The 22,652-nt window shown below is 37.8% G+C and overlaps 1 protein-coding gene across 4 annotated transcripts in view; it reads left to right on the top strand.

Moving 5' to 3' along the window:
• The window catches only part of ap2a1 (adaptor related protein complex 2 subunit alpha 1), a 36,347-nt gene that overhangs the window by 8,253 nt on the left and 5,442 nt on the right, over positions 1–22,652 (top strand). For 2 of the 4 annotated variants that reach the window (XM_037978598.1, XM_037978599.1), the window contains exons 4-19: positions 3,995–4,188; positions 4,315–4,444; positions 4,572–4,673; positions 5,759–6,018; positions 7,916–8,084; positions 8,225–8,362; positions 8,868–9,050; positions 9,382–9,479; positions 9,559–9,790; positions 9,949–10,137; positions 10,214–10,368; positions 13,568–13,630; positions 18,405–18,467; positions 20,387–20,469; positions 20,699–20,788; positions 21,325–21,448. In XM_037978598.1, coding sequence (XP_037834526.1) covers positions 3,995–4,188; positions 4,315–4,444; positions 4,572–4,673; positions 5,759–6,018; positions 7,916–8,084; positions 8,225–8,362; positions 8,868–9,050; positions 9,382–9,479; positions 9,559–9,790; positions 9,949–10,137; positions 10,214–10,368; positions 13,568–13,630; positions 18,405–18,467; positions 20,387–20,469; positions 20,699–20,788; positions 21,325–21,448 — 2,273 coding nt within the window. The remainder of the gene's footprint in view (positions 1–3,994; positions 4,189–4,314; positions 4,445–4,571; positions 4,674–5,758; positions 6,019–7,915; positions 8,085–8,224; positions 8,363–8,867; positions 9,051–9,381; positions 9,480–9,558; positions 9,791–9,948; positions 10,138–10,213; positions 10,369–13,567; positions 13,631–18,404; positions 18,468–20,386; positions 20,470–20,698; positions 20,789–21,324; positions 21,449–22,652) is intronic. The other 2 variants (XM_037978600.1, XM_037978601.1) reach the window with 2 other exon arrangements.

Below are 22,652 nucleotides of genomic sequence, written 5' to 3'. Positions count from 1 at the left end.
TACGTCAGACTCAACACAGGCCTAGAGCGCCCTCTTGCGGTTTAGTGTGTAAATAACATGTGAAATGATATAATAATGTGTTAATAATTTCACACATAAGTCGCTTCAGAGTATAAGTCGCACCCCCAGCCGAACTGTGAAAAAAAACTGCGACTTATAGTCCGGAAAATACGGTAACTGGTATATTTAGTTAATTTAGACCTTGGAGAACGGGAATAATATCAGTTTGAATAAGTTTAATGAAAGTTATTTTTTGAAAAGGGTCTAGTTCAAAACCTGATGTTGACATTTGATTTGGCAAAATAAAACCAAACTGAAGCAAAGTGCTGGGAAAGTTTGAAGACTTTAATTGATTTTTATAAAGAATGCAGCAGTATGCTGAGCTTCAAAACGCCCTTTGACTCCAGTGAAACTTGCACTTCTTATTAAAACCATTTAGTTCACTAAGTGAGCAGAGTGTATTTCCCCTATGTGCAAACCAGTTTTAAAATTGTTTATAATTCACAAACAAATTTTATTCTCTATTCTACAGTTTTAAAGTTAAATATGATGACATTGATATTATTTATCAGGGATTTTACTTTAAAAACATGGTTCGTGCTGTTCAGTAAAAGTTGGAGTGTCTGCCACTGAGATCATTTCCTAACTCTGTCATGGACCGTTTTCTCAGGAACAGGAAATGTTTAGTAAGCAGAATAAAGATGAGTCAGGATCAGGGCTGTTTGAGTTGACTACAAGCAAAGAACCTAGGATTACTGCTTATGCTATTATTTATTTATTTTTTTGTCCCTGCTTTTACCATCCTAAACAATAAAAACTCAAATTGTTTTGCAATTCTATCAAACACAAGACTTTTTCTTCAGAACCCTTTCACATGCAACTCAGAACGGTTGTTTTTCCCAGCCCTGTTCTCTTCAATGAACAGAGCAAATCTCTGCAGGTAATCCATATGTGTTCATAAGAAGCCTTGTTTTTACTGTATTTTAAAAAATAATCCTACTAAGACATGTAATCAGCATGTCAATGAAAGTACACAGTGCATGTTGGAAGAATGTTTACTGATTTTAAGGCAATAAATGCAGAGAAATGTGTGTGTGAGCTTTTTGCCAGAGATTACAGTATGAACAGCATCCAGTTACAAAGGCATCTTTAGGGCTTTTGGGTTTGGAGACCAGTCATACCAAAGACGTTCACACTGCAGGCAAATGCAACCCAATGTTTGATTTTCATATCCGACCCAGGTCTTTAATGTATGTGGTACTGAATCATCTACATATCCAATGTTTTTCAAAGCAACCTCAATGTGAACGTTCTTGTTGCATTTCATCAGTTGGCCCCGATTGGACAGCAACTTTAAAATCAACGCACACGCTAACACTTAGAGCATCCATATTTACTTCTGTAAACTCAGCGTGCGGAGTGTGATGTCATATGTTCTTCTGCATATGCAGATCTTTTTGAGAACTGGAGACTGTTCAGACTGGAATCTAATGGAGGTTGTCTTTAAAATGTAACGTAATTATCAGCTTTGTCTAAATTTGAAAACAATTTTCATTTTAGATGCCATGTTATGAAATCATTCCTTCATTTTACTGTAAATATCATCCTTTCTGCTATTAATGATCAGTAATTCAACATATGCACAACAGACACATCGTTAAAAAAAGATTTTCTTCTTTTAATGAAACTGAAATGGAAAGATCCCTGTGCTGACATTGTAATTTGCATCTCTTATCAGCATTATTACTGGCATTGGCATCTTTAGCATTGCTAATGCTAACATCCGTCTCTGTGCCTACCTCAGATGGAAGTGTTCCTGACTCAAAGCTGCTGGTCAGGCTGAATATCGGCAGCGCGGATCACACGCTGATTCCCCAGTGAATCTGTACTTTGTATCAGCCATGACATCAGTCATGGAGCTCAGAGTATAGAAAAAGGGGCAGAAGTCTTTGTCTAGGCTAAACCCAGCCAAAAGAGATATATTATTATTTTCCAGGCTTATAAAATAACTCTTTGTTAAAAATGACATACCAGTGTCAAAGAATGGTACATTAGCTAATATTAAATCTCTACACTTTTTTGCATGACATAATTTATTTAGTTTGTCGCTGTTTTCGTAACTAAACAATGTCTGTGTTACTACACACATATATACATGCGTGGATATACCACTGAACTAGAGAAACCCTGGAATAGCACTCACAGGTCTTTAGTATCAATAACATTTGCCTATATTACAGAATTTAAATATTGCAGCTATAGCTGTGTAATTTTGTATGTCTGCAGATTACAAGATTGTAAAAACAAGTTTGCATCATCTGGACTAGAGGTTTTCTATATATTTCCTGCAGCTGCTGCTCTATTCAGTCTCCAGAGTCCCATGTTTGAGTCAGACAAGAGAGTCTGAGCGCACTTCAAGTCTCAAGTATGATCATTTTGTTGGTAAATGTACTTTGCACAAGTTGGCACACATGGCAGAACTGATTAAAATCTGTTCTGAAATGTTATTTTGCCTAAATTTTCTGTTTAATTTTTACACGCACACACACAAATATCTGTAGCTCTTTGTAGTTTGAAAGCACTGTTTAATTTACAAAAGTTAAAAAATAAAGGAAAAATTGAAATAAAATGTTTATTATTTTACTGTTTTTTTTTATTTTTATAAAAGATTAAATACTTCTGCTATATTGCCCACCCTAAGTTTATGTCCTCTTTCCAAGTTATTAGTCTAAGTAAAATTAAGCACAGACACTAGTACCAGGGGTCTGCATCTTGTCTGCAGAGAGACCATTTTTATTCTCTTCTATTAAATAAAATGTGTAAAAAGCCACAAAATCTACCTGATCATTAAAATTGAATTGAATAAAACCAAATTTTTTTTAAAACTTTTTGTATATTGTTTTTTAATGTGTACCATATTATGTTAAATTAACATTAATTCTTTAAATTTCCTTAGGTCTATAGGTAAAAGGAAAAGAACAAACTGTTCTGTGCAAGTAAATTATTCTTTGCTAGAAACATCACCCTGTTTCAGTTTTTCTTATATTTGTACAAAATGAATAAATTAAATGTAAAACGTGTTCTTCTGAACTAAAATGGTTCAGTTTTCCTGGTATATTTAACACAATTCTGTTATAAAAATGGCTGAAGGGGTCTAAAGTATGGGACTACTTGAAGCTGGCTGAAGTAAAACAAAAACAATTCAAGTATTTTAACCCTATATTAAAGTTGGTGAAGATATAGCCATTTGAAAATGGCGTTTTCCACAGTCCAGTCCCTCCAGGATTTCGCGGGGCATTTTTTGTGATTGTTGCGAGCTAAAATGCCTGATTTCGCGGGGCATTTTCCTTAAAGTTGCGATGAAAAGTTGCAATTTAATTTTTTTACTAAAATCAATAAAAAACTATAACTTTTAATATATAAACCAAAAATACTTACTAGTTTTGTAAGATAATTACCAACAAACATTTACATTCTCAAAAGGTTCTTTATTTGAGAACTTTGATAGCTTATAAACTGACATTCATGACCATTTCTGGATTGTCCCTCACCTGCAGCTCTCCTCACATGTTTTGCAGACATTGTTTGTCGATGTGTTTATGTTCGATTATTAAACTGCAGGACGTACAAAACGGCGTCCCCCCACTCTCGTGCAGCTGGGTAGGAAACTGGTTTGCGACCGCAGTGAAGTTAGTTTTAAGTTGGATGTTGGATATTTGTGCTCCGCGGAGTTAGCGACGGCTGACCCAAAACAGGAACGCTAATATCGGCCAGCCAGAATATACCCCCCCTCCGACTTTTTTTGTAGATAAAATTGTTACATTAGATTGTGTGCTAATTATTTAGCACAAATACAGGAGGTACTGAGTCTGTAAAAGTAAAAATGAAAGTAAATACTAACTTTACAAAGGCCACGCACTTTGTGCGGTGTTTGGTTTGACCTGTGTGGTATTTTAATGTCTCTTACTGTTATTTCTCTTGTCTGTTTCTGCAGGGTTACTTGTTTATCTCAGTGCTGGTAAACAGCAACAGTGAGCTCATCCGTCTGATCAACAATGCCATCAAGAATGATCTGTCCAGCAGGAACCCCACCTTCATGTGCCTGGCGCTTCACTGTATCGCCAATGTGGGCAGTCGTGAGATGGCAGAGGCCTTCGCCAGTGAGATCCCTCGCATCCTGGTGGCTGGGTGAGTGTGGCTGATTGCTTGAGTGTGTGAGGATGGATGCGAAATAAATTAAAATCTCTTGATGATTTGCTGTGAGTGAATCCAAAGAGCTTCATCTAACTGTTCTGTGAATGTAATGAACCGTAGTGATACGATGGACAGCGTGAAGCAGTCAGCTGCCCTTTGTCTGCTGCGGCTCTATAAAACTTCTCCTGACTTGGTGCTGATGGGGGAATGGACTTCACGTGTGGTACACCTGCTCAATGACCAACACATGGTAAGAGCCCATCTCTGATTAGACATGTTGTTCCATATACAGTAACATGACATGTTGAGTCAGTTGAACTGCTGCTGTGTTTTGATTATGATAAATGTCTGAGTTGATGGCTTTCTTGTTGGTTTAGGGGGTAGTAACTGCAGCCATCTCTCTCATCACCTGTCTGAGCCAGAAAAATCCAGATGAGTTCAAGACATGTGTCTCCCTGGCTGTTTCCAGACTCAGCAGGGTGAGTATGCCTTAAAAGGAAAAATGTACATATTTGTACCAATCACTGTAATATCTGCTTTATTTTTCTGTTTTTAATGATTCAATTGTGTTCTGTGAAATGATTGTAACCAAATGTACCGATTTTAACAGAGAAGTAGTTTGCGTAAAATTTAAGACTCAAAGCAGGTGAATGTAATTGATGAGTGCTGCATTTTATTCATAATGCATATATAAACTTTTTTTTTTATCAGTGAGCAAAAACAGCAATAAACAAATGGAAAGATTAATGGACTTAAAAACCATTAGTTGCAGACCAAACTGTAAACCACCTTTACTGGGCATTAGTTGGCTCTCATACAATAGAGCATTAAGTGTCTACAGCACACGTGTCAAACTCAAGGCACGCGGGCCAGATCCGACCCTCTGTAACATTTCATCCGGCCCCCCAAGATAACGTTTAGATTTCATAAGGTCCGGCCCTCTAGTCTGGAACAGATCGAGTCTGATTCTTATTTTGCTTAAAAAAACTGAGCCTAATTAGTGAAGTTTTCTCTTGACAGTGACTTAGAAGCCAACAATATATAGTTTTAATTTCTGTATGATCAGGTTTTGTTGATGGCTTTTTAAAAAAATCTGTTTTAATGTTAAAAAATTAATTTAAAAGATGAGTGAGGCGTAAGAAATGACTGCTAATGAGGTGCTTTTTGAAGTTTGATCTATTTGTCTGTGTTCATTAAAGTCTGTTTGCTCTAGATTCTGCATAATCTGTAACTGGGAAAAGGTCATTGATATTTCTATATGAATGATTTGACATAATACATCTAAAACCAAGGTTAATTTATGGAATTTTTAATAAATATTGATTGTGATTGGCCCTCGGCGATTGTGATTTGGCCCCCTTGCGTCACTGGGTTTGACACCCCTGGTCTACAGTATATGACCTCTTGTTGGTAAAGAACATGATGCTGTACAACTCGTATGTGTCTAAAAATCATTTTGAAATGTCCTGAAGTTTTTTGTTGTTGCACTAAGAACAGGAAATGGTGGGGGCTTTGCCTGGTTTTATCTCTGAAGAATAACAAGTAAAACTCTGTTGTTTTCCAGATTGTGTCGTCAGCCTCCACTGATCTGCAGGATTACACCTATTACTTTGTGCCAGCACCGTGGTTGTCCTGTAAGCTGCTGCGTTTGCTGCAGTGTTACCCTCCACCGGAAGATGGTGCTGTGAAAGGCCGCCTGGTAGAGTGCTTGGAGACTATTCTCAATAAAGCTCAGGAGCCACCCAAGTCCAAGAAAGTTCAGCATTCCAACGCCAAGAATGCCATCTTGTTTGAGGCTATATCACTCATCATCCACTATGACAGGTATGTCAGAAACATGACTTTAAACTAATGGAACGTAAGTAGCATATGTTTAATAAATACTTAATATTTGTTTGCAATGCAACAGCTCCTTTTCATTAAAACCACAAAATATGTCTTACTTATTACTGCTTTTTAAAGTCAGAGAAACATAGAGACTTTGACCTTCAACAAAACCTTTATTGCAGCACTTTCAATTCACATTTAGAAAGTATTTCAAGCAATTCCAAAATTCACATTTAGTGAGATTTTTTTTTTACATCAGAAACCATTTTATAAAATAAAAACTCAGCCACCAACCCTTTAAGCATAAATCCTGAATGGGGTGTCAGTGGCTCAGGAGGTAGGTGTTCGTCCTGTAACTGAAGGGTTGCTGGTGTAATGGCAGCCTCACTTCTGTCACTCTGCCCCACGGCAGCTGTGTCTACAGTGTAGCTTACCACCATCAGTGTGTGAATGAATGGATTAATGACTGACTGTAGTGTAAAGCGCTTTGGGGTCCTTGGACTAGATAAAGCGCTGTACAAGTGCAAGCTTTTTACCAATTCCTTGTTGTTCCTTGCGAGAAACACCCTCCATACACTACTGGAACAGAGTAACCCTACTCTGAGAGGGTTGTAAAACAGAAGCTCCTCTCTCCACCGTTCTTGTAGAACTGAGAACAGAACCTTATTGGGCAGAAGACAGTTTTCCAAGAGCGTAGAACTGACTGATAGAGATCGGACAGGTTTGTTGTCTTTATGTTTTTGCTTCCCAACTATCCTTTCAAATCTTAAAGAAAAATGGATTGCAGCATCAATGCTGTTAGTGTTTGCTATTCTTGTTTTAATAAGTGCATCCTTAGCTTAGATATCGTTGCTTTGGTGATTTTTGTTTTTGTAAGTTTGATTTATGTAAATCCTGTCTAACCTGGCTGCTTTTATATTGTCCTCTAACTTTGACCTAGATGTACTGTCTAACAGCCGGATACAGTTTCCTCCAGATGTTTGTGAGATAACTTTCTCTGACAGTTTGCCGTAAGGATAAAGCTGATGGTGGATAAGGCTCACCTGTATTTCTGTCAACTGAGGAGTAATTGGTACAGTTCCAGTCTTCTCCTACCACAACGATTGAGCTATGATTAAATTTTTTCAACTTGTTATTCAGTTGACATAAATAGCTGAACACACTCAGGAGCAGAAGTGGGTGCATAGGTTCACAAAAACAAAAGTTAAGTCTCTGTTGTTTGAACTATAAGGACCCTGCCCTGTTCTACTTCTTGTGTTCATGTGTTTGTTAACCGAAGGTGACTTGCAAACAAAACTGCCACTCCTGCACTGAAATTGGTGCCATGGCTTAAAAAAAGTGTTGCCCTGCCCAGCTCATTCCCCACTGACTTCAATGTCTGCAGAGCTGTTTCCTGCAAAAACAGAACATCTATTTTCTTAGTATTGCTGAGCTCAGCTATTATGGCTTGCCTATTCCTGTTCCTCCCTCGATTGATGTTGAGAGTACCAATCCTAAGGTTCTCCATGAAGTTTTTTGAAAAGCAGGGAGAAGAGCAGTGATACCAGTTAAAAGAGGCACTGCAGCGATCCTTTTAGTGGCGCAATCACGGTGTTCCTCTGCGCACAGCTCAGAGACGGCCATTCACTGGCTTTGAGGTGCCAAAGACACACAGTGTGGGAGACCCAGGGCTACAGCACCAGAACCCCCCGGGCACCAGGCTGATTGTTTGTGCCTGATGTCACCACATTTAATGCAAAACATTTCATTTCATGCGTTCGATTTCACAGTAATGGTGAAATCCCTTTCTTACAATTGCAATAAAATGTTATGGTTGTATGTGTTTTATTTATCTGTCTAGACTTTCTCAGGCTATTTATGAGGTGAGGTTTGTTTTTGTCTTTTTGTTTTGCAGTGAGCCAAACCTCCTGGTGCGAGCATGTAATCAGCTAGGTCAGTTTCTGCAGCACAGAGAGACTAACCTGCGCTACCTGGCTCTGGAAAGCATGTGCACTTTGGCCAGCTCTGAGTTTTCCCATGAAGCTGTAAAGACCCACATTGAGACTGTCATCAATGCCCTCAAGGTGACTCTTTAACACTTTCGTACTCAGAATTATTACTTGCATGACAACAAACAGCATATATTTACATCAGATGGAGAATAACAGGTGTCAGGGTCGTTTTGCATGTTTTCTATTTAGTTTTTGCTCATCTGTTTCTTCAGACTGAAAGAGACGTGAGTGTTCGACAGCGAGCAGCTGACCTGCTGTACGCCATGTGTGATCGCAGCAACGCCAAGCAGATTGTGGCAGAGATGCTCAGCTACCTGGAGACTGCAGACTACTCCATCAGAGAGGAGATGGTGGGTGGGAGAGACTGATGCCAGACTAAATGTTAATTTGGCTTTGACAGGTTTTTCAATTTACAAAAAAAGGAACTTAAATTTTTTTAATTTTTTTTTTACAGAAACCAGAAACTCAGATTACAAACTTTTTTCCACTGTAGATGAGACATGTTTATCTAAATTTAAGGTGATAGAGGTGAATTGTTTTCAACTTTTATTACTTCAGTCTCCAAAATTTATTAGTGAGTCATGCAAACACTCTTTCATTAACCCTTACATCATTATTAGCTACGTATCAGTTTTTAATACAAAATCATGTTGTTGTATGCAAGCACAAAGAGCAGCATCTGGCTGAAAAGGAATGGGGGGAGTAAAAATAATAAAATTTTTGAGTTTTTAGTTTGACTAAACAGGTTGAATTTTATTATTGTTCTGTAGCTGTAAACCCAAGTTATATTAGAAATAAAAGTCAACCTGACTCTCACACTTTTAATTGTAATTTGTTGTGTTGCATTTTGTTCAGGTTCTGAAGGTGGCCATACTTGCAGAGAAGTATGCTGTGGATTACTCCTGGTATGTAGACACCATTCTGAACCTCATCCGCATTGCTGGGGACTACGTCAGCGAAGAGGTGTGGTATCGCGTCATTCAGATAGTCATCAACCGAGATGATGTGCAAGGCTACGCTGCTAAGACAGTTTTTGAGGTAACATCATACATCTTAACATGTTAGATGCTAATTTCTGGCAAAAAGTGGCACAGATTACGACTGAGATGGTAAACTACAACAAGATTAGTATCAACTAAAAATGTCTAGAGTATATGTTTGTATCCACAGACTTTGTTTGGAAAGATTCACAAAAAACTCAGGAAGGCAGAAAAATATTGGTATTTTTTTAAATTTATTTAGTTCAACTCAAGAAAGCTTTACTGGTATGGTGTTTCAGATCTTCTGTCTCTCGGTTAAACAAACTTAGCTTTTTGCCTATGACACAATAACATATTTAGATGCTAAGTGGAATAATTTGGTCCTCCAGGCCTTGCAAGCCCCAGCCTGCCACGAGAACATGGTGAAGGTTGGAGGGTACATTCTGGGAGAGTTTGGGAACCTGATTGCTGGTGACCCGCGGTCTAGGTACGTACAATTTTGTCTTACAGATCGGCTATGTAACATTTCCAAGATCAGGTGGTGACCTTGTTGTTCTATCATCCAGCCCCCTGGTCCAGTTCAATCTTCTCCACTCCAAATTCCACTTGTGCTCCGTGCCAACTCGTGCTCTCTTGCTGTCTGCCTACATCAAATTCATCAACCTGTTCCCAGAGACCAAGGCCACCATCCAGGAAGTGCTGCGCTGCGACAGCCAGATCCGCAACTCTGATGTGGAGCTGCAGCAGCGAGCTGTCGAGTATCTTAAGCTCTCGTCCATTGCCAGCACAGACGTCCTGGTTAGTTCTAGTGATCCAGTGTGCTCTGACTCCTGCTTAGTCCAGAAGGCATCAGTGTGTTTTAGCTTCACGTGATGCCGATTACTCGGACCATTAAAATGTCTATAAAACAGGTGCTGGCACAGCCAGACTCAGTGTTGTTTTATCTGTTCCCTCAGGCCACAGTCCTGGAGGAGATGCCTCCTTTCCCAGAAAGGGAGTCCTCAATTCTGGCAAAGCTGAAGAAGAAGAAGGGGCCTGGGGCCATTTCTGTGACAGAGCTGGAAGATGGCAAAAGGGAGGGTGGCGAGTTGAATGGAGGCGGTGACCGTGGGCCAGACACAGCAGCCATGGCTGCCTCTAATGCAGTAAACAGACTTTCTGTAGGGTTTAAAGCTCCTGTTTGTCACCTTTACTCTGCTAAAAGTCTCCTGTGTTTCATAGTCCACCCCATCACCATCAGCAGACCTGCTCGGCATTCGTTCCTCTGCTCCAGTTAATACTGCTCCAACCAGTGCCGGCAGCTTACTGGTGGATGTTTTCTCAGAGGCGGGGCCGACGGCACCTTCTGCTTCTGTGAATGATGATGGCTTCCTAAGGTAAGAAGTCATCTGTTGATCAACACATGGAGAGTTTGCTGAAAGTCCATTGTGAGTTGCAGCAACCACCATTAACCTAATAATGAGTTCAACTCAGTCTAAATATCACAGCTTCTAGAATACCACCTCTGAAACTGGATCACAAAAAAGCTGATAAACAGCAAGAACAAAACACACGCATAACACACACATTCACTCAAAAATGCAGTAAAATGCTCACAAAGTGAAGTTCATGTTAGAAGAGCTCTGCTTATCTGAGTAACAGACTGTTTTCTGTAATAACTTCTTTAAAAGGTGGCTATTTTGTATTAGTTTTTTGTTTTCACTTCAAATTTGGGATCAAAGGTTTTAAATGACATGTATATTAAGAAATCTTATAGCCCTATAATGTCTGTAAATCTTAGAATCCTAATTACGTTGCCTTTCTGTAGTTATTGTTTTGTCTACGTCTAACAAAAAGAAAAGCTGACAAAAAGACCCAGTTAGGTGTAAAAATGGCAACAAAATTAGGTTTGTTGGATAACTTTAAATTTCCTTTTTGCTCTTAGAAATCTGCTGAATGTCCCCCTAACTTCTGTATACACAACAGTGATCAGAAGGTGGCTCTCATACTGGACGAGGCAGCATGTAGTGTTTGACTTCAGCGGTCAGAACACATTAGATTTGTTTCATCTTGTTGTGTTTGTGGTGTGGTTGTGTTTGTAGACTACCAAGTTTTTTTATGTAAAATATGTTGGATGTTTCTCTTTTTCTTTGCTTTATCTTTGTCAGATATAGACCTGTCAACCTGAAAATATTTACACTCAAATGTTTTATGTTTGTGTTTCTTTTTGTCAAATATAAGTTCAAGAAATATAATCAGTAATTCGGGGGTTATTCCAGAAACCAGATTTTGTTTAAAACTCTTAAGGTAACCATGAGTTTAGGGAAACCAAGTCTTTCACCATGGTAACAAACTCCGTAAAAGAAAACCTGCTTGCTGACAGTCTTTTTCGAAGAAACCCTGAGTTTCTATCGTTCCCCTCCCACCTGAAGCAGTTGTTGACATGAGTTGGTTGTTTTTTTTATCAATTCTACTAATGTCAAAGCAGCAGTACTTCATAAAATGGGATGTCAGGAGAGGATTTCCCCCCCTATATTGGATGCGCTCTCTTTCCCAGATCATTTTTTTGTTGGAATGTTCTGACTTTTCACCAAATTTATTCATAGATAAAGACAAAAAAAATCAATTTTTATTCCCTAAAAGTACAGCAGCAACAATTGGGATCTGTAATTTTATTCCAACAATTAACATGAAAATCCACCCACCTTAATTGGGGATCCAGTAAAATATTTTCTAGCTCCAAAATCATTTATAAAAAGAAAACCATCTGAAATTAGTAAAGTTATCATTCTAAATGTGATTAAATCTACAGTTTACTGCTACTTTTTAATTTGCTATAGAGGTCCAAGTTTATAAAGTGACAAACAATTTTTTAAAAATATTTTTTGTAATCTCTGTAATCAAAGATTCACGACAAAATAGGTTTATGGTATTAAGAATTTGCAATTACTGACACATCTGTTTGCAGTGAAAACGGATTTTTTTTTTTAAACAAATCAACATTTTTACTAAAGTTTTTTTTTTTTCATAGGAATGTGACCAATTTAATTTCTATAAATATTTGACTCTTCATATACACTAAATGTGGAAATAAAATCTAATAATTAAAAACAGTTGATATGAAATAAAGCTCTCAGGTTTGTGTTTTGAGCTAGACTTACCTGGCATACCTGGTTTTCAGAAATGGTTGCCATGTTGAACTGAGGAATTGGTTGTAGTAGTAATAGTTTTTACTATGTGCATATATACTCAAGAAGGAAAATACTCAAAGTTGATTGAACTCTGAGTATCTTCACACAAAGATCCGGCTGTTCTGGGACCAAAAACTGAGTTTCCCCTCCCCAACTTAACTCTGTTAATTATTAAACTCATTTTGTTGAAGCTCCTTTCTGGAATACCCCCCCCCAGGTCTCTGTCTTCAATCTGATCTTTATTTGCTGACTTTTCCCTTTTAGAGAATGTTCTAAATGGAGACAAACTTTAAACTAGTTCCAGTGTAGTTTAATGTTTTTTATGTCTTCTCAGTGATCATGATAGTTTCAGGTAGCAGTTAGATATTAGATAGTCATTGCTGGAGGTAAAATTTACACAGCCCTCTTTGCTGCACAGAATTCTTCTAAACCTAGATGTCAAGATGAGGGGCAAGGCACTTGAAAATAAAGAAACAAGGAACAAGAAACACTTCTAAATAAAGATAGACTGATTCATTGGCAGACAAATTTCAATCTGCTGATATTAGCTACTTTTTAAAAAAAGAATTGCCAATCAGCTATGCCTGTGTATACTTAAACATTTACCAAACAGGAAAATAAAGATGCATCAGCAGCTGCTACAAACGGCTCACTGTTGCACGCAATTTAGTTACTTTAGTTTGTTTTTTATATATATATATAGCAAGAATGCTCAACTTTATATTATTTGTAAGAGTACAACTTCTTTAAGAGTTGTTTAAAGAAATGTTTGTTTAAATTTAGACTGTTAGATTTTGTTAAATAAAATTTGCATATTGGCCAAAAATAAAAATAAATCTGTTTTTATATTGACCATCACCAACCCTAACTTATAAAGATCATNAAAAAAAGCCTTATATCAGTCGATATGTACTTCTAAATATGAAGGGAAATTAATAATTAATTCTGAATGTGATCATACTTTTTATATATATTGCGCTTCTTTTGTTTTTTATTAAACAGTGTCAGATGGTCACATAAGCTTCTTTGAGAACCTTATTAAATTTAGCTCAGGATTTTTAAAAAATAAATTGAACAAAGTTGTTCATCATGAATATCTCTATGGAAACAGATGTATAGGTGTTGGATTTATTTGATTTTAGCATTTGAGTCTTCTTGTGGAGAGAAGTGATTCTTCAACACATTGTTGGAGTCCTCAACTGAGGCAGACAAATGCTGTAGACTTCAAGGTTGGCAGGTCTGCTGCACTTGTCAGTTCTTTATCTTGCTCTATATGTGACTGTCTTTCGTCTTTTTCTCTCCTACCCTTTCTCTATTTTCCTGTGTATGTGTGTGCCTGCGTGTGTGTGTGTTGACTTGAATGTGTGTTTGTCTCCTGTCCTCTACCGTGATTGTACATTGACAGAGATCTGGAACAGCCAACTGAGACCTCTGACCCCCTGTTGGTGGAGGGTTCTGGAGACTCAGAGTAAGAGCTCTGTAGTAAACTACAGAAGTAGAATTAGTTAGAATTGACAAATATTTTACCTTCACATCAGTTTTCTAAGTCATACATGCTGTTGTGAGTATACTGCATATTACGGTTTATTAATTCAGGTTTGTTACATAGTAAATGTTGATACATTTACACCTGAGATATGAACGCAATCATCACCAGCTGACACGAACACAAGCCATCATAAGATAACTAGCTCATCTCAGCAGCAACTTTTTGCCCTTCAAGCTCATTGTTTTGGTTGTGCTTGCTACATCAGTCAAAGTTCTAGCAGCAGCTGAAGGCAACTGGAATCAGAAAATGTTTTGCTAAATCTGCTGCACATTGTGCTGCTTCATAAAGAGTATTGTCACTCTGACGAGTTCCATCCAAATTAGGCCGTGGCTCAACAAAATTTTTCTTTTCCACTGCTGTACAGGGCTAAGTTTAATAGTAAATGGTCCACACTTGTAGTGTCTTTGTAATCTGTCCAGGTCCTGCAAAGTGTGCTTTGATGTTTCATTCAGATACTTATACAGTGCTTTCTACTTTATTTTTTAAACTCTACCTACAGCACTTTTATATTCTTACTTATACAGTTATAAGCAATGGTGGCTGGTGGTGATATTGGTGGATGAACTGATCTGACGTACAAGAAACGAGCTTTAAAAACATCCTTATGTCCCTTTTTTACTACAATGACATTAACAAGAGGGACTAAACAATCTTCACACACTGGTAGAAAATATTAAACTCTGGACTGCACTGTAATCTGTGTGTTCTTGTTGGCAAAAAATTTGGGCCTTTGGGCTGAACAGAATTGGCTCAAATGAGCAGCGAATCAGGTGTTGCCAATCACTGAACCCCATAATCATGAATAAAGTGTTTTGCTGCTGTTTAGGCTGAAGAAATGAGCCCATTTAGGAGGATTGTGTTTTTCTTATGACTGTTTGGTTCTGATCCTTTTTTAGAGACTTCACCAAGATGTGAAACAGTTAGTTTAAACCTTGACAGTCAGTCTTTTTTTTTTTTTAAATTCTTTATTTTAAATGTTAGGTAGGGGCTTGCCTTACTAGCCTATTAATACCAGCCATCTCTGTTTATAAGTATGTTGAGGGTGGTGGAGGGTTCAGTGTCTTGCACAAGGACACAAGCATGCTGCAGGGATCAGACCCCGATAGAAGCCAACTGAGCCTAAGCTTTTCCCAAAGTTTGAGTCAACAGTTCCACTATCAATTTATTTGAAATTAATAAACTGAACTGAAGTACAAATATGATAGCTGTGTAATGGCACACTGGGCTGCAACTGGTGGTGACTAACTGGACACACAAAATTACAGGACAATTGTGAGAAAATATTCTGATTTTCACTTGGAGTCACTCTGAATTGGTACTGAGAACGCATGTCAAATGTATGGATCTGCAAAGAAATTTATAACCTTAGTGTAAAATCATTTGTGAATGATATTGTTAATTTCTTTGGTCACAATTCAGCCACAAAATGTGGTAAATATGTTTAAATTTGAATGCATTTTTTAAAAATTCTTCAGTCAGTGACAAATTTGATTTTTATTAGTTGCAAAATCTTCCAGAACTTGCTTCTCACAGTTTGAAGGAAACTATTTGTTTAAGACGGATTCTAGACATCCAGATTTTAACATTTTAAATCAATAATTAACAGCAACGAAACACCTAAAATGGCATTTACATTTAACCCAGATTTCACATTCGTAGTGAAACTAGAAGTAGAAAAGTGAAGTGGTGAATGTAGTCAGGCTCTGTTCTACTGGAGGAGCTTCCATAATCATCCATGATCGGGGAATTCCAATAATTCAGATTTCTTAGTTGCCCAGGAGGTTAGGTAGTTCAGTCCACCCAGAGCTTTGAGCCTCTGTAAAATGTAATGACACAGCATGGGTTATTTTTTGCTCTAAGATCCTGAATCAGACTAATGACCTTGAGGGAAAAAAGCTGCAGTGAGAAAATTAGAATACACTGAAATCTAAGACGTGTGGGAAGATATTCATTTTGACAGCATTAACTCTAATGGGCACAAAAATATTTAGGTGGTGGGGGGCATTGCACAAAATAGTTCTTAAATTTGCATAAGCAAAGGGGGAAAAAAATTTTGTTTGAAATTAGAGCAACACAAGTGTTGCCCTGTAACTCATGCAAGGAAATTGAGAACCCCACAAACATTTTGCGACATTTTAGAAACTCACTCATGAATTCAGTTTGTAATTTTGTCACCAACAGTTGCAGCTTAGTGAGACACTGGCTTTGGGATGGTGGGTTGACACACTCCCAACTTTTTTAGCAATCCTATTTAAAACCCTTTGATACATTGAACTGTGTTTGTTGGACACCAAAGGGTGAGTCAAGTTATGACCCCTTTTTGTTTTCTATAGTCACCTCTCACTGGTAATCTTGCTCTCGCCACTGTTGTGTAAATCATTGATCAGATGACCGTGAAACTTTTTTCCACACAGCTGATATTAGCTCCTGTGTTTCATCTGAACTCACCGTTTGCTTTGGTGCAGTGCTTTAGACAAAATCTTCCTCCATAACTTTTCTGTTGTGGCATTTGGCAAATAGTTATTAAAAAAACTGTGTCCTCCTCAAGATAATAGTGGAGATCGCCTGTAACAATGTCCTTCGCCAGATTGCGTGACGGTTTGGTATGATTACATATATCAGCTCTAAAATATAGGAAAAACTAGTTTTTTTTTTCCCCCATTTTTTTTTTGTAATAAAATGTATTTTTGTGTTAACTTCTACTTTCTAAGACATTCAGTTAGTTTGGACCAATCTTTCTGTTTGTGCGAGTTACAGTTTAGATAAATCTGCTCAATATATTGCAAATTTATTGTCATCGCAATATTAGTGAGCTCAATATCACCACCTTTAAAAAAGTCCTTGGATAGCAGTAAATCAGAGACTATTAAATTTCAAGTATCATTCAGTCAGGTTTTGTTAATTATATATTTGGTTAATCCAACAAACTCACTGGCCTTGATGCCCACAACTGATTTAGCTGAAGGGGATGACAGAAGAGAAAAATAAGGGGGAAATAAGGGTTTAAGGGCCCGAGTGTGTATGTTGCAAGGTCTCAGATAATTTCAGTTGCCTCAGGCAGCTGTGTGCAGTAAAGTAACCCTATGTTAAACTGAAACTTTTATTTTTTCTTTTCATTTTTAAGGAATAAAAAATAAAAAGTAAAGATTGTGGTTTGTCATTTGAATAAGAACATTTAGTGTATCTATGTGTTGCAGACAGTAATTGTATTGTGCTCTTATACAGCTCCAATATAAAACAGTCTGTGGTGTTAGTTTGATCTGTTCTGAGGAAAACTAGTCTCCTCGTCGCTCCACACAGCTGCTCTGTTTTGTAACTTGTTAGCGACATAAAGCCACATGCTTCCTGCATCATTATTCAGTCTTTTTCCATCCCAAGTCATTGTAGTTACCAGTCTTCATTGGACATTGTACTTTTATTTTAAATAATAGTTCAACTTTAAAACCAGTATCTCACTGGGCAGCGACTGTTGGTGAATAGTTGAGGATGCAAAATTGCAAGAAAATATGCCTTTTTTTTACTTGGAATCAAACTGAATTGACTGTCAATTGTATTTCCTCTGTCTGAGGCAGGAAAGAATAGGTTGTCTTTCAAGTCAAATTTTGACAAGGTGACCCTCATGCTCCTAAACTCATCTGTATCGGTTTACATTTTAAATAATCTGTCCAAGGGTTATGGGTGCCTAATTTACTGAGTTAACTACAAAATAATGCACAGTATTATATTTGAGCCAATCAGAGGTGTTGTCTGTTACTTCTGTAAATAATATTAAAACAAATTATATTGTTTTTCTATCTGAATTGACCCTAGTACTTTGACGTAGGTTTCTGACACCATCAGTTTTGAGTATTCTGACCAAATGTGTCACACAAATATGTTAAATTCCTGCGACTCATGCCAGGAAATTGAGAACCCCAGTGAACATTTTGAAACCTTTTTTTAGAAACTCCCTTGTGAATGCTGGTGGTATTCTGTCACCAGCAGTCACAGCCCAGTGAGATATGAGCTTAAGCTTCAAACCCAGAAACAAATTTGAACTATATCCAGCAGGTGGTTTTAAACGAAGCGAATGATTTGTATACTCATATTTTCTTCTTTAAGTTTGCAATGCATGGCGTCAAGCTTTTGTACGGTCTGTAAGTGCTTCTAAATGCTGTATGTGAACACCATCTGCATGCATTCGGATCATGTCATTTTCTGTTCTTCTGATTCTGTTTACCCCATTATCTTAAAAAGACCTATAATTGGATTTGCAGAAGCTGCTGTCACTTTAAATGACAAGTCCAGGCTGAACATCAGGAAGCATCACATTAAAGATTTCATTACTGCGGTTTCCTTTTTTGAGTTTCAGTTCACTAGCAGAGGCTCTGTGTTGTGGGCATACACACACACACACACACACACACACACAGAGCACGAGAATGTGCTGCCAAGTTTAACTAAGTAACTTTGATTGTGTAATATCAGTTTTATAAAAACTGCTTTTACTAACCACCTCTGCATTTTATTCCCTTACCCCCCCTTCTTTCTTTCTTCCTCTCTCTAACTGCTCTCCATCACACTGTTCTTTGTTAAAACGATGTCTCTTTTCTCTTCTATCCGTCATTCATTCTGGTTTGTCCTTTTGGCCCATGTGTGTTCATTCTGTTTCTGGGCTGTCTCTTCATCTCTGTGCTGTCCTGTGGTCTCTCAGCTCTGCTCCTCCCTCTGAGGATCCTGCTCCTCCTCTGTCAGAAGCAGACGAGCTGCTTGACAAGTAAGGTCTTTCTCTGGATGTTTTATGGTGTTTCTTACTAAAGACTTTGAGTTCTTGTCAAATAATGTTTTTAAATCTTCCATCAAGACTTTGTTGTTGGTAGCAGACAGCAGAGTTGTTTTAGTATTTTTGTTATAGACTGCATTTGGTTTACACTCAGAGGGATATTTCAGAGTGGGTATGTTAAAAGATGAACAGCTGATATCTTACCTATTATTAAGCTTTTGGAACTACATTAGTTTGGAAAAATAGAGTTTAACTTTGATGGGACTGAACTAGCAGCTAGTTTGAACACAGCTAAGACCAAAGTGGATCACTACCATTTTAAAACAGCTCTAATCTCACAAATTTCCAAATGTTTCATTAAAAATGGTTTCATAAACCCTTACAAGGCTGTCTGTTTCATATTAACCTGATATTTACATGGAATTCTGTGGTTAAGCACAAACAGTAGCCGCAGCTAGCTGTAGCAGTTCCTGTGCAGCCTATGATCACTTCCTGCAGAAATTTCATAATCTTTCTCTTGTAATAATTGTTCAAAGCAAAAAATTATTGCAATGTAATAGTTTTTAAAATGGCATTTGTAGTTGTATTAAAGGAATAATTAGGTCATTTTGAAGTGATGTAATAATTATCAGTAGTTATTACCTTATCAGCCATGACGGCAGTCATTAGAGCACAGAGTAAAAAGAAAGAGAGCCAATATCTTCGTCCAGACTAGGCTAAGGGCTAGCATAACTAGGGCACATTGTTTTTATTGTTTCAAGCTTATAAAAATTCTTTCTCAAATGAAATACCAGTGAGATAAAACTCTACATTAGCTGATATTAAACTTCTACTTTTGTATGAAACAGTTTGTTTAGTTTTTTGCTGTTTTTCCAACCCAACAACACCTGTGTTACTACACAAATGTATGTGTGCAGAGCAACGATAGACAGTGTTTACACTTATGGTGCTGAAAGGCTGCCGACTGCATCAGTCCACTGGGCGTTCAGTAACCCTTTGGACTGATAGATATATTCAGCAGCCTCAGCACCATCAGCATAAAAACAGTCTATGCTCAGCACACTTTCATTTGTGTAGTAACAGTCCTATAGTTGAGAACATCAACAAACTAAACAAACAGTGTCACGCAAAAGTATAGAGTTTTAATATTGGCTAACGTAGCATTCTTTCACACCAGTATGTTTTCAGGAGTTGTTTTATAAGGCTGGGAGAAAAAATAGGCTCTTATTTGACTATCCATTAGCCTAGCCTGGACAAAGACTTTGTCTTCTTTCTCCATACTCCATCCTCGATGACTGATATCATGGCTGATAAGGTACTAACCACTGATGACTATTGGAACATCACTTTAAAATGACCAGAAAAGCTGATTTTCTCATCTTAAAACAACTAGTTTTCTGAATGTCATAATGATTTATGCAAACATTGTTATAAAAACTTTTACATTTCTGTCAATTTTGCACAAGTTAATTTGGCAGAAAAAATATAAAACACCCTCCAGAAGTACTAATGTGAACTGCTGTGGCTATTTGTGGTTGTAGATAGCCACATAATTCCATGTAAATCCCAGTGTAAAAAGAAACTAACAGCAATGTACAGTCTTATAAAACAACGTTTACATGAACTGCTGCAAAGTTTGAGTTTCACGACATCAGCAATCCACTTTGGTTTTAGCTGCATTCAGACTAGCTGTCAGCTTGCCAATTTATTAGTTTCTCCAAACTGGGGTTGCCTAAAGATTTATCTACAACAGGTAAGATATTATTTATAACTTTCACAAAATGTCAATTAATTGATGTCTGACAGATCAGAGCATCTAATGTAATAATCAGAATTGGAGCATTTGTTACAAGGAGCAGTTGTTAGTGACTTTTTATTGAAATAATCATCATCTAAATACTTCGCTTCAACAGGTTTGTGTGCAAGAACAACGGTGTTCTGTTTGAGAATCAGCTGCTACAGATCGGCATCAAGTCAGAGTATCGTCAGAACCTTGGTGAGTCGTCTCAGCATGAAACTACTTTGTTTCATTAGCAGTTTTTGGCCTTGGCTTTTTCTTTCAGCCTCAGTAACGCACACTCTGTTTAAATATGGCATACTGTGGTTTGATTTGCAGCCGTGGCCAGTGTGTGACTGGGTCTCCTGCTTTTGATTTTCTTTCTTCTAACAATACATCACAAAGTATAAGCATGTCTAAAAACACAAAAACAATTTGTCTTTTTCAGGGAGAATGTACTTGTTCTACGGTAACAAGACATCGGTGCAGTTCGCCAGCTTCACCACCACAGTCAGCTGTCCTGGAGAGCTCCAGTCTCATATTCTTTTATGTTGCTCACAAAATACAGAAGCTCCAAAGGGATTACTGCACCTCAGTCTATTAAGTCCTGTCACATTAATGCCCTATTGTTGTTGTTGTTATATAGAAGATACAGTGAAATCAACTTCTGCAACAAGTGACCGGAGGAGTCTTTCAAAGGGATGATTCAGCCATTTTGAAGTGGGGTTCTGTGGAAAAGTAATGAAAGTTGATTCAGCATTCACACAAACATTAGTTTTGCTACTGCCAGGTTTTAGGTAGCCTTGTGCTATTTTTAGCTAGTCTTTGGCTACTTTCAGCTAGCATTCTGCAGCTTTTAACTTGAACAACTCCAGTTTCCGCTTCTTCTCAAACGTCAGCAGTCATTTGTTTTACTCACTTTAATTTTCTAATTAAGTTTTACACAGAACTCCACTTGAAAACATTGAAACTGTCCCTTTTGAAATTGGGTGCATGGATGGTCTTTTAATCTGAGAATTTATTGGAAGTTTATCGCAGTGTGATTGTCAGTGATGCTCCTTAACCACTGGGCACAGCTTAATGTTCAGTCCAAACCAGTGGAGCCACTGGTGGAGGGTGGAGCCCAGATCCAGCAGGTCCTGAACATTGAGTGCTTGACTGACTTCTGTGATGCCCCGCTGCTCAACATAAAGTTCAGGTAAGATTTTCCAGCCATCCCAATCCCAAAAGAGAAGCAGGACTATGTAAAAATGAGTGGTTGTCGGAAATTATTTTTTTCTCCATATATGATTTGCAAATTTATTTTGGTTAAAAAATAAATTAACAGTCAACTTTGGCATTTACAGTTTATCACAAAATAAAATGACTAAACAAACCAACAAAAAACGGCCAAAAACAAATCAGGATCTTGTCTTTTAGCATTTAATTTTACATGCGTTGCTTAAAACTACAAAGAATAAGAAGAAAACGGAATGAAGCTGGTGGAGAATCAGTTCTCGACTGGGAATCAAAACTCGACACACCAGCACAGTGTTATCGAACACAGGCCCAGATTCTAGTCAAAAGGTTTGATCAAACATTTATTCACTGGAGATGCAGCAGACAGACAACCTGTCTACCTTCATAAAGTTCATTTAGCAGCGTAAAAAGCTTACAGTGGTTTTGTTTTACCTGCCTGCTCCTCACAGCCTCTCTCTCTGTTCAGTGTCTTTAAGCCAAGAAACCCTTGCAGAGTTTACAAACTATCCATTTATCGTCAGCCAGCTATTCCAGTATTTTAGACCCCACCAGCCTTTGAAAACACTGCTGCAGCCGCAGACTCTGCTTTTCTGCCATGAAAGTGAACTCTGACCAGGACTTGACTGACAGTACACAGCACATACTAGTGGCAAGCAAAAAACTGATGTAACATTTAAGAAAGTAAAAGATAAGTTCATTAAAAATTATGTGTATTAAAAGTATTCCTGTTGACAAATTTATATGCCTCTTAAAACAGCTGTCATTAAACCTCTTCTAAAGAAATCTACCCTGGATCCAGATATTCTTTCCAATTATCGCCCAATTTCACATCTTCCTTTTCTGTCAAAAGTGCTGGAAAAAGCTGTTGCCGCTCAGCTGCAGCTTCATCTAGAAAAAAACTCTATACGAGAAATTTCAGTCTGGGTTTCGTTCTGCTCACAGCACTGAGACCGCTTTGCTGAGAGTTACTAATAACATCCTCTTGGCAGCTGATGCTGGGTTTACATCTCTCCTTGTTCTCCTTGACCTAACTGCAGCCTTTGACACTGTGTACCATAACATCCTACTACACCGTCTTCATGTGGAAGTCGGTCTCTGTGACACTGTTCTGGACTGGTTTACATCTTTTCTCTCTAATCGGCTGGAATGTGTTAGCCTTGGTA

This window comes from Kryptolebias marmoratus, linkage group LG12 (assembly GCF_001649575.2).
Source record: "Kryptolebias marmoratus isolate JLee-2015 linkage group LG12, ASM164957v2, whole genome shotgun sequence".
Lineage (NCBI taxonomy): Eukaryota > Metazoa > Chordata > Actinopteri > Cyprinodontiformes > Rivulidae > Kryptolebias > Kryptolebias marmoratus.
The sequence above is the reverse complement of the archived record's forward strand: the minus strand, read 5'-3'. Positions and strand labels throughout refer to the sequence as shown.